The following is a 13,409-nucleotide window of genomic DNA, read 5'->3' as shown; positions in this document are numbered from 1 at the left end:
GAAAAAGAGACCCATGCACCAGATGAGAAGACAATGACAAAACTTGGCTCTACGCGCCTTCTTCTTCTGTCCAGAGAATCACAACTAATAACAGCACAAGACAATGCCGTTCCCATGCTCGCTCTTCATGCCACTCTCATGCTTGCCATTAGATGTTCTCATTATTCTTCCCTGTGTCTTAATGCAAAGTGAAAACAGATTTGGACGGGAATGAGAAGTTACCCAATCACTTAGATCTCAAGCGCTCTGTGAAATCCGTTTATCCCTGATCATTATGACAGTGTTTTTCTGTCTGTATCGATAGTCATTTCCTTTCTCCCTGCAGCAGCCTCAGAGTCTCCGATGCTGGCGCTGAGCACAGCACAGCCAGCACAGTCCCACGGAGTGCAAGCAAAGGAGGAAATCAATAGAGAAAATATCGCTGCAGGCTCACACATTTTTATCTTGCTTTGAACGAGTCAGCTTTAATTTTGCTTTGATCTCAATTTGCTGCTTTTGGGATAGCTTGGCTGCACATTGAACCAGGAGGAAAAAGCTTCCACCAGGGCTTTCTTACAAAAGACCCTTTCAACTGAGGCCTTTATTTTGCCTATATGCGTCAGTGTCCATTACTGGTTTACAGGGAATAAAGATACAAGGAATCAAAACAACTAATACTACAGGACTCGGACACACTGGTGCACATCTCATGCAGACAGTTCGCCAACTGCACTTTATCTATTCTAGTCAGGGAGGATTTAGGGCCAAGCAGAGCAAATGTTGGACAATGTTAGCGAGGGGCCACAATAAAGAGATCCTTAGTGCTGCTGTCAGGATCGGCTCAGTGTTGTTGTGGGGTAACAGGTTGACATGACGCACAGCTGGCGTTGTTCTCACTGCTCTGCTAACCCACACCGCCACACCACTCTCCTTCCCCACACATCATTAGAGCTGACACACCAAAAGGACGGCGATATTATAGCATCACCCAAGGTCTGCTAGGGATGTCTGCACTTCCCTCATCCTTTTTCCAAACCAGTGCATTCTTAGGAGGAGAGTTGTTTGGGAATTTGTTTCTCTTTTCTAAAGCAGAGACAAAAGGGTAGAATAAATGACCGGGCAGAGAAAAGACCAGCGCCTTGCTGGGGAGAAAGGGAAGGGTCTAATCTAATTTGGTTAGAGGAGGATGTGTGCTGTGTGGGTGCACGCACATGTGTGTGTGTGCACATGCATGGCTGCGCTGCACAGTGCGAGGGGACTGTGGGAATGGGACAGGAGGGCTGCACAATTGAATGGAGCCTCCAGAGCCAGAAGCAGTGGGGAGTCTCCCCAGACGCGCTGATTCCAGGCCGGCCACTCAAAGAGGGATTAGGCCAGAGAAGGCCCTTCCTGATTAGCAATTCACACTCAAGTGCCCCCACAAGGACCTCGGGTAATAATATTGCCATCAGTGTCCTTCACCGAAGCAGGCAATAAAATGTTTACCACCTTTTTGACTTTTTTCCTCCTCCTTCATCCTGAACGTTGACTAATCACTCACATGTTTCGAAGAACTTTGCAGAAAACTCCTGCAAATGTCTCCACTGGGTCTTTTGTGACTTTCAGAAACAAAAATGCGTTTTGGAAGCTGTTGACTGCAACTGCTTTGCTTCATTGCTTCGTCTCAAGCTGCTGAATTCCAACAACCCTCCTCCTCCTCCTCCTCTTTCCACCACTTCTTCCTCCCTTCCTCTTCTCTCTGCTGGTAAACGACCACCACATGAAAGAGTATGATGTAAGAACACCCCACTAAACTAATATTGCTGTTTCAAAGCAGCCTCAACCCAGATGTTATTGGGCTTCGTAACAAACAAAATTCATTACAACACTGTTTATTGCGGATTGGCTGTCAGTTTCCCCCATATATGAAGGTCCACCATCCTTATAATTATACTAATCTACTCTATAAACACTTACAAGGTTACAATAATACAGTGACTTCCTCTTATCAGCCACAGTACACAATGAATGAGGTCAGAGGGTTAACCTTCAACTGATGGGACTCTACTCGTGATAGCAGCAGTGAAACAAAGCAGATTTTAATGGAGCAAAGTGAAAAGAAGAGTGAAACAAATTAGTCCTCATTAATAAGTTACTTTATTGAACTATTTAAACCATATGAGCAAAGAATACTGCAGGCTTTGATGTTGACAGGGCTCTTGCCAGCAGTTGGCAAAAAAAAGAATCTCTTAAGCTGGGACAGGACAGAGCTTTGCTTTAATATTAAAAGGTTCTCATAGGTTGTTTACCATTCATGTACAGATGCAAAAGCATTCCCAACACTTTTTTTTTTTTTTTTTTGGTTTTTGGCACCGACCTCTTCACAAATTGTTGAGTGGCAATAAGAGAGAAAATAACAGATTATGTTGATAAATAGGATCATCCTGAGCTAAACGCTGAATGCGTGCAATCAGGAGGGAGAACAGGATCCTTGGACAATGTGCAGGGCATGTGGACAAATAGTCTCACCTCCAACTGAGTGTGTTGTTTCTTCTCATTGTGCCCTCTGAAAGAGAAGAGGAGGGCCTTGGTTAAGAAGATTATAGCCCTACCCCACCCGTACGTTTAATCAACATGCCCTTTCAGCGCCGACAACAATGCCAAACATGTCTTAAACGTCCCCCATCTCTTCCATAGCATACCTCACATGTTGGAACAGCATGCCAGTCATCAAACCACAGCAATTAGGAGGAATACTGTGATTACTCTAACTGATACAGAGTTGGTGTGAGCGGATCACGTTGCCTATCATCAAAAGGAGTGATGGCGTCAGTTTCAGAAATGTCACCATCGTGGTGACGCGTTTGATTTCACTTCAGGAGTTGCAAACAAAAATGCATTAGCGTCAATTCATTTTTATTGATCAAAATTCCCTTGAGAAGCCGAGGAGCTTTGTTTCCTCGCCCTTCACTTCTTTCATCCATGGTTAAATATGTAAATAAAATGTCTAAAGTCATTCTTCAAAGGGGAACAAAAGAAAAAAGGGGGCTGAGGAAAAAGACAGCCATAAAATTCCTCCGATTCTCCATAACATTAGCCAGAGGGGGGCCAGCTTCCAGCCAGAGCCTAGCAGCAGGGGAGCGAGCTAGCACCATAGAATCACACATCTCAAATCCCACACACAAAAAAATAAAATATCTTTTCAGCTTCAGCCATCAAAGGGTCCCCCCCCCCCTCCCCATCCCCCTCCTTTCACTTTATTAGTTACAGAATTATCTCACAGTTGCCGATTTCTCAGAGATGGAGCTGCGCTGCTTTTCTACAGCACACTGTTGTGGTTGTAAAGATGAGATAAAGTTGTGTGTGTGTGTGTGTGTGTGTGAGAGAGAGTGTGTGTGTTTTGCACATATGTGAGTAGGAATGAGCTATAGGAGGGGGTTGTATATGAAAAAAAGAAAAATCATAAAAGGGACAGTAGTAGCTGCTGAGGCTACAGATGCTAAAGACAGAACAGGCCTGATTCCTCCTTTTCTTCTCATTTTCAAAGAGATATCATCATGACCAGCAAAACAATCATGAAAGAGAGGCAGGCAGGAGGAAAGACAGGAACAAGAACAGAACAAAGGCGATGAATTACAACAAACCAGTAGACTGTGTCGTCTTATTAGACTGTGTGACAATATTATCTTGTCAGTTTCATTACACCAAAGGCAGCGATAATAAGGCCAGATATTTGCTTTAAAGTATATCAGACAGCATTTCCTGAAAGATGGATGATCAGTAAATGGAGAGCAGAACTGGCCCCGGCCCAGGCAATGCACTGATAATACATTATTCTTCCTCACATTAAAGCTGTCAACTCTTTTTGTTCTACTTCTATGTGTCAGCTACATAATAAAAGTGTAGTGGAGAGGGAGGGACAGAGCAGGCATGTCAGCTGTTGTCCTCGTCTTTGTGAGGGGTCAAAATATAGAAAATGCATGCTGCTGTTGAATCTAAATGAAGCCTTTTTTTCTTTTTCTTTTTTTTCAAAGGGAAATGGTTTGAGCATGATTACGAGTTTCCCACCAAGATGATTTTGACACAACACAAAATATTGCATGCTTAAAAGAATAGTGTCTATCAGGAAATGAAACTAGGATACTGCACTGTAGGCCCATATGTTTTTTTAAAGTGATGGACATCAAGTATTTTTTTCCCCAGGGTTGAGTTCTGACCAAACCTCTTCAAACGTTAACAGCTGGATAGGTGAAATGTGAGGAGCACATGTGCTGCGTATAGGAGGAGGGTATCGTGTTCATAAGTGTATTCATACCCTATATTTATGCTCCTGCTCCACACACTGAGCACTAACAGCTGAAATGCCCCCACTAAGATATGCTGTGCTTAAACCATTTATGCACGCCGGTGCCAGGTTTCTCATCTTGCCCGGACACATTTCAGACATACTTTTAAAAGCACTTTAGTGACTCCTGTAAAAATGCACTAAAAGCACTGCTGTTTACTTGTGATCAGTATTTCAGCCTTGATGGAGACCATGACTGGGCCTGAATATAAATCTTACCACCACAAACTTTTTACAAGGTAATGTGAGTGAGGTCTGGGGGATCTCTGTCACACACGCATACATGTAAAAAAAAAAAAAGGCAGAGGGCCTCATAACCTATTCTTCTCTTAGCCCAACATACCGCCCTGCTCCTGGTATAAAACCAAGAGTTTTATAGTTTTATATATGGAGTTCTTCCTCACTGTAACAACAATGCATCATCAGGGTTTACGGATGTCATTTATTACAGCACTCTATGTGTTGACATGTTGTATTCGGCTTATTTTATGACACACTGTGGCTTTGGTAGTGCTGCATCTTGCTTTAACAGGCTGATAAAAGCCCATCTATCCATTCATTTTCTAAACCACTTATCTAGTTCAGGGTCACAGGGGATAACACATGTGTATATAGTGAACATAACATCCATACTCATGGGGAGATGTCACTTCTCCGCACCTGCATGTGTCTGGAGCTGAGAGGAAAGGGGAAACGCACACAGACACACACTTTACCAGTTGCCATTGATTCACTGTGCAATAATAATAAACTATTTCAGAAGACAAAAACTTCTGCTACAGAGGAAACTGAAGTGACTCAACCCTTTTAAACCAACAGTGAGGGCTTGGTCGTGTTTTTTTTCTCTGCATGGGAACAGTAGGCGCTGAGCTGGACTCAGTGCTTTCTGAATGTTGTTGAGTAACATGATTAATTTTTAATTAGAAACATGTTTCTCACTAACTTATGACAATGTTTCATCACCTATATTCTGGTAAATCTTCACACACTGAAACATTTTCTGCAGCTCAGCCCCTCAGACATTTGCAAAAATAAGTTAAAGCTAAGTTGAAGCTTATTAGGATGATGGAACAACTCTCCTCTGTGATGTGTCCGTAAGACACTCACTGTGGGGAAAACTCTTGAGTGTCTTATTAGAGTCAGTGGTTAGGATAAAGGGGTCACAGGGGGAGCATAGTTGTCCATGATTTAAAATGGTCATTTCACTTTCCAGGGCTCTAAAATAAAAATGGAATTAAATGTGCGCTGAAGTCATTTTGTCGGACAAAATACACAAACAAATAAATGGACATCAAGAAAAATGGTGAAAATATTGAAATTGTCCAGGTGGTTGTTGAGAATACAGATGTCCCAGTGAGAAAGGCTAAGCAGCATCTGAATTATTGATGTGAGCTTACTCCTGACAATAGAATAATGTCACCACTTTGGGCTGCCATTTTAACCTCCCTATTTGTTTGCTGGATTACATTCTTCATTGAAAAAGCCAGGAAATGACTGTAAGGTGTTGTTAAATTTGGCCAGAACACACAGATCCCAGCACTAAACTCTGATTCTATATTGGGATATGTTTTCATCCCTCATGTGTGGTTTGTTCTGGTGTTTTCAAGAAGTTTCATCCAGTCTGACAGAAGTGACTTGAATCTCTTTCAACAGAGAGTAGCCACAGTTTTCAACTTTTTCAGTCCATTCTGGTTATGTGTATGAATATTATCCTGTGTGGTTTGCAAACTTGCCTTGCACTGACTTCTGAGGGATGAATTAAGTATATTCAGCTGGGCTGGATTAAGTAATAAGATCTGCATGTTTTGCTCACAGCAGGTCTATCTGTCTTGTTTATGTGTAAATACATCATGCATAAAATATATCAATAAATATATCATTACTTACATGGGAAACCCACACTAAAACATCACTCATGCATGTTATCATTTTCATCTTAAACTGATCAGCATTCATTTAGCTGGCATTAGAGTAAAGGGTCTGGTCAGTGATTATCATATTTCAGTTTTTTGTTGCCAGTAAACCACTCTGGCTGATTCCAGTCCATTAGAAATTGTCAGGTTTGAGGAGTTTTTACTTTACTTCAGTATTTTTATTTCATGCTCCTCTGTACTTCAGTTCCACTACATGCAGAGGAAGGAGAACTTTCTGCTATAGCCTACTCTACTAAACTATATAAACAGCATAGGAAAGAGCTCCACCTCAGCAGCTGCAACATTAAAATCCTGCTTACACCTACATGCATCAAGAATCAAGAATAGAAAAGAATTTATTTTTATACTCTAAGTATATTTTCCTACTAGCCTAATACTTTTGTACATTTTGAATGCATTTGTGTGTTTTTTTTTTTTTTTTCTTGTAAAAAAGTATTTTATATTGTGGTCTTATTATTTTAACACAGATAAAAGAACTAAGCAGTTACTCCACCACTGGTCAATGAGCTGCTGAATGTCTCCAGAGATCAGCTGTTTTCAGACACATGCACATGCATATTCAGTCAATAATATTACATTAATTATATTAATTAATACAACTAATTGCCCCTGTTATTTAAGGCGTATTTTAGGTTAAGTTAAATGCATTTTATTCATGACCACTTAGTCTTTAAAGCCTTTCATCCAAAAATCGAAGGTTGCATTGGTCCAAACCTGTAAATTATATAAAGGCTATACAGCTTTCATATAGATATATTGAGATTAATGTTGTAGCCACAACAAACGGGAAATAAAACCTGTTAAAATCGTATATTTCTCATTGTTTAATCAGCTATATGAAAGAGGAAAGCAGTTATATATAAGTTGAGGCCAAAGCTGCGGTGCCGGGGCCCCTCTGGACCTTGGAGCCTGTGACCCCCATATTGCGCAACATTGTGTGATTCTCATAAAATGTGTCTGTGTCGTGTTGTAGTCGAAGTTTGTGACTGAGCACAAACAAACAGAGAGAGAGAGAGAGAGAGAGGGAGAGAGAGGGGGGAAGTTTGCTGTGAGCCTTTAGAAACTGCTGTAATGAACAAGCTGTTCCGCACGATTTGAAAATAATCTGCGTGTCAGTGTCATCTTTCTTATGCAAAGTAGCTGTCTTTGAAGGCGGATCTTTTGGCAGGTTAGACCGGGACGGAGGCTCCGACCAGCTCAGACGAGCGCTGCCACCAAACGCATCAGGCGCCTGTTTACGGGAAGAGCATAATCCTGCGTTTCTGGGACACATTCCGCGTTTTCACCGGGGATATGTGTTCGACTCATTTTTCAGACTGATTAATTGTCCCGGGTGCTTTGCGAGGAGCCGCGTAGAGGACCGGAGGAAAATATTTTCTGTTGTTTTTCCAAGTTGTCGCACAAGGAGTGGAATCGCCCCGCTGCAGGCGCAGACAGTCCGGAAAAGTGACATGCAACATGAGGACGGAGCAGTGAGTCTTTGGGAAACAAGTGGGAAACAAATCGGGGCACACAGCAATCCTCTCGTACTCTCAGCAGACTGATGTGCACGCTGCGAAGTAGCTCCAGCACTTGAGCCACGAACTGAGCGCTGGAAAGCATGGACCTGGACGCACGCTGCTTCCAGCCAGTAAACGCTGTCGGGCCATCGCGGGAAATATGTTTTTATTAAACTCTCCAAACCTAAAATGAGAAAACAATGTTCTTCCTGCAGATAGTTGTGTAAGTTTCCCCGCTTTGATCCTCCACCCAAACACCAGCCTGGTTTCATCGCCGACTTTTTGATGAAAGAAACTTGTGTGTTGTGGTAGAGGTGAACATTTGGCCGAATTTTTCTTTAAATCGAGAGGGGAGAATGTGTCCATCTGCTAAACTGAGCCTCATCTATGCGCTGCTGGTCCTGTGCAGCGGTGGGGGCTCAGCTATTAGCTCAATAGACCCAGACTGGTCAGGAGAAGGGAGATGTCAACACATCAACATCCCCCAGTGCAAAGACATTGGCTATAACATGACACGCATGCCAAATCTTATGGGCCACGATGACCAAAAAGAAGCAGCGATAAAGCTGCAGGAGTTTGCAACCCTGATACAATTTGGATGCCACAGTCATCTCAAATTTTTCCTGTGCTCACTGTATGCTCCCATGTGCACAGAGCAGGTGTCCAACCCCATCCCAGCATGTAGAGTTATGTGTGAGCAGGTCAAGTTAAAATGCTCACCTATCTTGGAACAGTTTAACTTCCCCTGGCCTGACTCTCTGGACTGCACCAGGCTGCCGACCAAAAACGACCCCAACCACCTCTGCATGGAGGCCCCCAACAACGGCTCAGATGAGCCTCCCAAAGTCTCCCACACCCAGCCTCCAGATTTCAGGCCACAGCGGCCTCTGAGCGGGCAGGACCTGCACCTGAAGGACAGCGGGAGCAAGCAGACGTGCAGCAACCCCGGCAAGTTCCACTTTGTGGAGAAGAGTGAGTCCTGTGCACCTAAATGCTACCCTAAAGTGGACGTCTACTGGAGTCAGGGAGACAAGCAGTTCTCTCTGGTGTGGATGGCCATCTGGTCTATCCTCTGCTTTGTCTCCAGCGCCTTCACTGTGCTCACTTTCCTCATAGACCCGCAGCGATTCAAATACCCAGAGAGGCCGATCATCTTCCTCTCCATGTCCTACTGTGTTTACTCTGTGGGTTACCTCATTCGACTTTTTGTGGGGGCTGACAGAATAGCCTGTGATAGAGACAATGGGGTCCAGTATATTATCCAGGAGGGTCTGGAGAGCACCGGCTGCACTATTGTGTTCCTCATCCTGTATTATTTTGGCATGGCCAGCTCCCTCTGGTGGGTTATCCTGACCCTGACATGGTTCCTGGCTGCAGGGAAGAAGTGGGGTCACGAGGCCATCGAGGCGAACAGCAGCTACTTCCACCTGGCTGCGTGGGCCATCCCGGCAGTAAAGACTATCATGATCCTGGTGATGAGGAAGGTGGCGGGCGATGAGCTGACAGGGGTCTGCTACGTGGGCAGCACGGATGTCAAAGCTCTCACGGGCTTTGTGCTCATTCCTCTCTCCTGCTATCTGATTATTGGCACTTCTTTCCTGCTGTCTGGCTTTGTGGCCCTCTTCCACATCCGTAAGATAATGAAAACAGAGGGAGAGAACACAGACAAGCTTGAGAAGTTGATGGTTCGCATCGGGGTCTTCTCTGTGCTCTACACTGTCCCGGCCACCTGCGTCATCGCCTGCTATTTCTACGAGAGGCTCAACATGGACTACTGGCGCATCCTGGCAGGGGAGCAGAAGTGTGTGGACAGCAGCGGGCCGGAGTCAGACGAATGCGTCCTGAAGACTTCCATCCCCGCTGTCGAGATCTTCATGGTGAAGATCTTCATGCTGCTGGTGGTGGGCATCACCAGTGGCATGTGGATCTGGACCTCAAAGACACTGCAGTCGTGGCAGAATGTGTTCAGCAGGAAGCTAAAGAAGAGGGCAAGGAGAAAGGCTGCCAGTGTGTTCACCAGCAGTAGGCCTTACATCAAACCTCACCCATCTCTCAAAGGGCACAGTACTAAGTATGAGCCTACACGGCCCCCTCCAACATGTGTATGAACTGGCTCTCTTTGTATAAACCCAAAAATACTTGTAAAGCCCTTACTTAAATGAGACTTTGTAATCAGAGTGCCATCAAAAGAATCAAGATTCATGTTTTATTTATGCAAACTGCATTGAAGATAATGCAACGTGGGTTTTTTTTTGTGTGTGTCTTGAGCCATCTCATGCAACAAGAGCTGCCTTTGTTTGAAAAAAAATCTGCCACTCCTGGATTCACTTATCCTATTGAGGAACTTGGTAGAAAAAAAAATTCGTATTGTTCCCAAGACAAAAAGAGTGGAATAAACCATTTGGATGTGCCATGGGGTTACTTGAATAATGTGCAATAGCTGTTTTCCTTACAGACAAAAAAGACACTTGTACTGTTAGTGACAGATTACAGACAGTGAAAGGACCCCGCAGACAATGGAGGCAAATGGTCAGAGAGATGAGTGCTGTGTTTGGAGGCTTTTTCATAGAAACCGAGGCAGTGTCATGTATGTTTGAACTGGAGTGAGAGCAGCTGTTGAAAAGCGCTCGAGACCTTACGAACTGCCCATTGTGAGGCAAATCCACGCCATAAATTAATCAAGCACTCATTACTGAAAAGTTATTTGTACACGCAGTTGAGTTTTCCATTCTTTTTTCTTTGCTGTTTTATAGCACAAGAGAACATTTGTATATATTTCTAAAGAAAAAAAAAGCTGAGATTTTATAGAAAAATTAATAAAACGTTCTAGTTTTAAATGTTTGTAAAGCCGGAGTTGTGTATTTGAACTGTGCTGTTATTCTCTCTGCCGCATACAGCTTGTTTTTTTTTTTCTGCAATTACAACCTTCGCCGTAACACGCTGACATTGTGCAGCAATCATTTTGACACAACATAAAAATCAACATCATGGAGCTTCTTTTGTGAATGTGATGGTATGTTAGCTGGTATGTTAGAGCTGGATTTTAACATTATGTTTGTCACTCAGAATAAGTGCTGGAGACTACATTGTTTACATGAACAAAAACACAGCAAGAGACACATTTTTACAGTAGTGTTAACTGATTGGTTTTATTAGCAGTTCATATGAGCTCATAAATGTTGCACACACGTTATATTTCTCTTGCTATAGGAGAAGAAATTGCACTTTTACATCTCAAAACCTTGCTTTGCAGAAATTAAGACATGTTGCTACTCAAGTCAACAGGAAGCATTAACAGCAGCGTCTCTATTCTTGTTTTTAAATGTTCATAAAGAAACAATGGGACGTTTATATCCAGCCCTCTGTGGCTGCATCAAAGACAACCGAGCAAAAACAGATAAAGACAGCAAAAAAAACTATGACATTGTGTGTGGTCTTCTGTTAGCTTTTTGTATACAGTACAGTAAGGCAACAAAGACATTTTTATGCATATTTTAAGATTTAGTCAGTGTTTTTTTTTAATATAAAATTACTTGTAATTTTTAATTTTAATATCTTTGCTTTACCAAAAAAAGAAAACCCCAAAAAATAATAATCACTATTTGATTCTCAGGTTTGGTTTTGTTGCTTTCATTTTTGAGATTCAATTATAGTGTTTTAATATATATATATATTTTTTAAAATATGTTTATTCCTTTCAGTGCACATTTCAGTTAATACCTATATACATGAGAAAGTGAAAGTGGTGATATTGTCGAAAGGTGAAATTAGGAGGCTAAAATGTCCAATATCTTAGGTGTATTTAACCTCAGGGTTTTGACAACTTGCTTATGGTTTTTTTATATTCCTCACTGCCTTTATTCTGGCTGCTTATGTAAGCCTTTGTGTAGGTCTTCACCTCAGCTGAAATGAATATACAACTTTATTTTAGTCTTCTGTCCTTCTCTCTCTCTCTCTCTCTCTCTCTCTGTGTGTGTAGCATGTGTTGGTGCGTATCAATGAAGGGGTTATACAATAATCCAGCTCTCATTCAGGACAGGATTAGACTGTTTGAAGCATTTGACTTTGAAAAGAGGATCGCTGCAAACCAAAATACAGAATATCTGTCATCGCTTCTCTTCTTATCAGCAGGGCATAGTGACATTTCTAAAGACACATCTGGCCTGGATTTGAAGTAGATACATATTGACTGAAGCGCTTTTCTAAAGCATGAGCAAACCAAGTACATTGTGTGGTGTCCTGAGATGTTTGGTGTTAAACGATCCTTACCCTGTCAACAATTTTTAAGGTGCCTGTTCTGAGAGCCACAAGTCTAGTCTTGAATCCAAGCAACGGCAATTGACTTTTGTCTTGACAGTGCTGTCAGAGCAACAGGAAAACATGGATGCTTAAAGTCATTGAATACATATCAAAGTATGTGAACCATTTCAAAGGCATAGAGGAATGTTTATAGATTGTCAGAAGTAAATGCAAATGTAAGCATGAGGATATTTTTTTCAGATATGTGAGAAAAAGATGCAGTTTTCCACCTTTATCTTCTTCACTTTCAAATCTTTTTTGGGGAGTTTAAAACCTATGGTAGAGAGTCCTCTCTGGTCTAATAAAGTTTCAGAAGTGTAGTAATGCTTTATCCCCGAGGGCATTCAAGTTCCAGCGTCAACCCAACCCGTTTTAACAGTCAAAAGCACATGACTCACAACCTCTATGTGGCTGAATCAAAGTCAGCCAGTGTCTATTGATACTCTGAGTTGCAAAAAAGGTGTGAGTGCTTCTGAGAGCTTCAACAGAGGCCACCTGGATAACAGCCCCCGAGGTGTCTGGGAAGGCTGTAAATATAAATGACAGTTACCACCCCCCTCCAGGGTTTCTTCAGCCGAGCAGGCTTCACTTCTCTTCTTCTCCTCTCTTCAAAGGGAAAAATCCTGCTCAGAGCAAGGGCAAAGTATTGCTGGCAAGAAAGGTTTTTTTTTTCTTTTTTTTGAAATCACACTCAACTGTATCTATTGCTGGATTTAGTCTGTTAAAAGTATAGATCTTACTTCATCAGACCAAAGGTTATCAAACCAGGAGTGTCTCTCAGCTTAGTGAAACATCCTCCGTCTGGTGTTGCTGATCATAACATGCTGTTCCTTGACATGTTTCATTTGACCAAGTGGGGAATCCCGCCACAGCCATGTGACTCAGGCTGATGAATCTCAGACCCACATATCTCATAATAACTCCACCAGGACGAACGCCGGCACCCGCACACTCATTTCCACTTCCTGCCTCTCATGCTGATCTGCCATGCCATGTTGGAGATATCGGTGTCTGAGTTGGCTTATGATGTGTTGACAAAAAGAAGCTCCTGCTTGTGATCAGTGTTGTTGAAACAGCATCAAACCTTTGATAATCACTTGATTTAATTTAATCTGACTGGTTTGCCAGTGAGCCAGGCTTTTCTGCTTTTCACACTCTGTAATTGAGCTGATGTTAAGTGTCTTTGTGGAACCAAGCGGTATTACGAGCATAAAGTTGAAATGACAGAACAATTAAGCCTGCTCTGCATGTCAAAGGCTGATTTTGGGTTCAGAGGGAAAGTGGCAAGGAAACATCATCGCCAGTCAAATCCTTAAAACTCTACTTCTGTATCAATAAATGATTACACTTTCTCCTCTATGCCATGTTGTTGTA

At 42.5% G+C, this 13,409-nt stretch overlaps 1 protein-coding gene across 1 annotated transcript; it reads left to right on the top strand.

The window, feature by feature from the left end:
• The first annotated feature begins 7,239 nt into the window (after nucleotides 1-7,239).
• On the top strand, nucleotides 7,240-11,158 carry fzd10 (frizzled class receptor 10). The gene has a single exon (XM_071482336.1). It carries the CDS (start codon nucleotides 8,093-8,095, stop codon nucleotides 9,842-9,844), a length of 1,752 nt encoding a protein of 583 aa, XP_071338437.1. The 5' UTR covers nucleotides 7,240-8,092; the 3' UTR covers nucleotides 9,845-11,158.
• The last annotated feature ends 2,251 nt before the right edge of the window (nucleotides 11,159-13,409 follow it).

The sequence above is a fragment of the Trachinotus anak genome, unplaced genomic scaffold (genome assembly GCF_046630095.1).
Source record: "Trachinotus anak isolate AG129_WGS33_773 ecotype Australia unplaced genomic scaffold, CSIRO_AGI_Tana_v1 ptg000008l, whole genome shotgun sequence".
In the NCBI taxonomy this organism is placed as follows: domain Eukaryota; kingdom Metazoa; phylum Chordata; class Actinopteri; order Carangiformes; family Carangidae; genus Trachinotus; species Trachinotus anak.
Note: the sequence above shows the minus strand (reverse complement) of the source record. Positions and strands in the feature narration are given on the sequence as shown.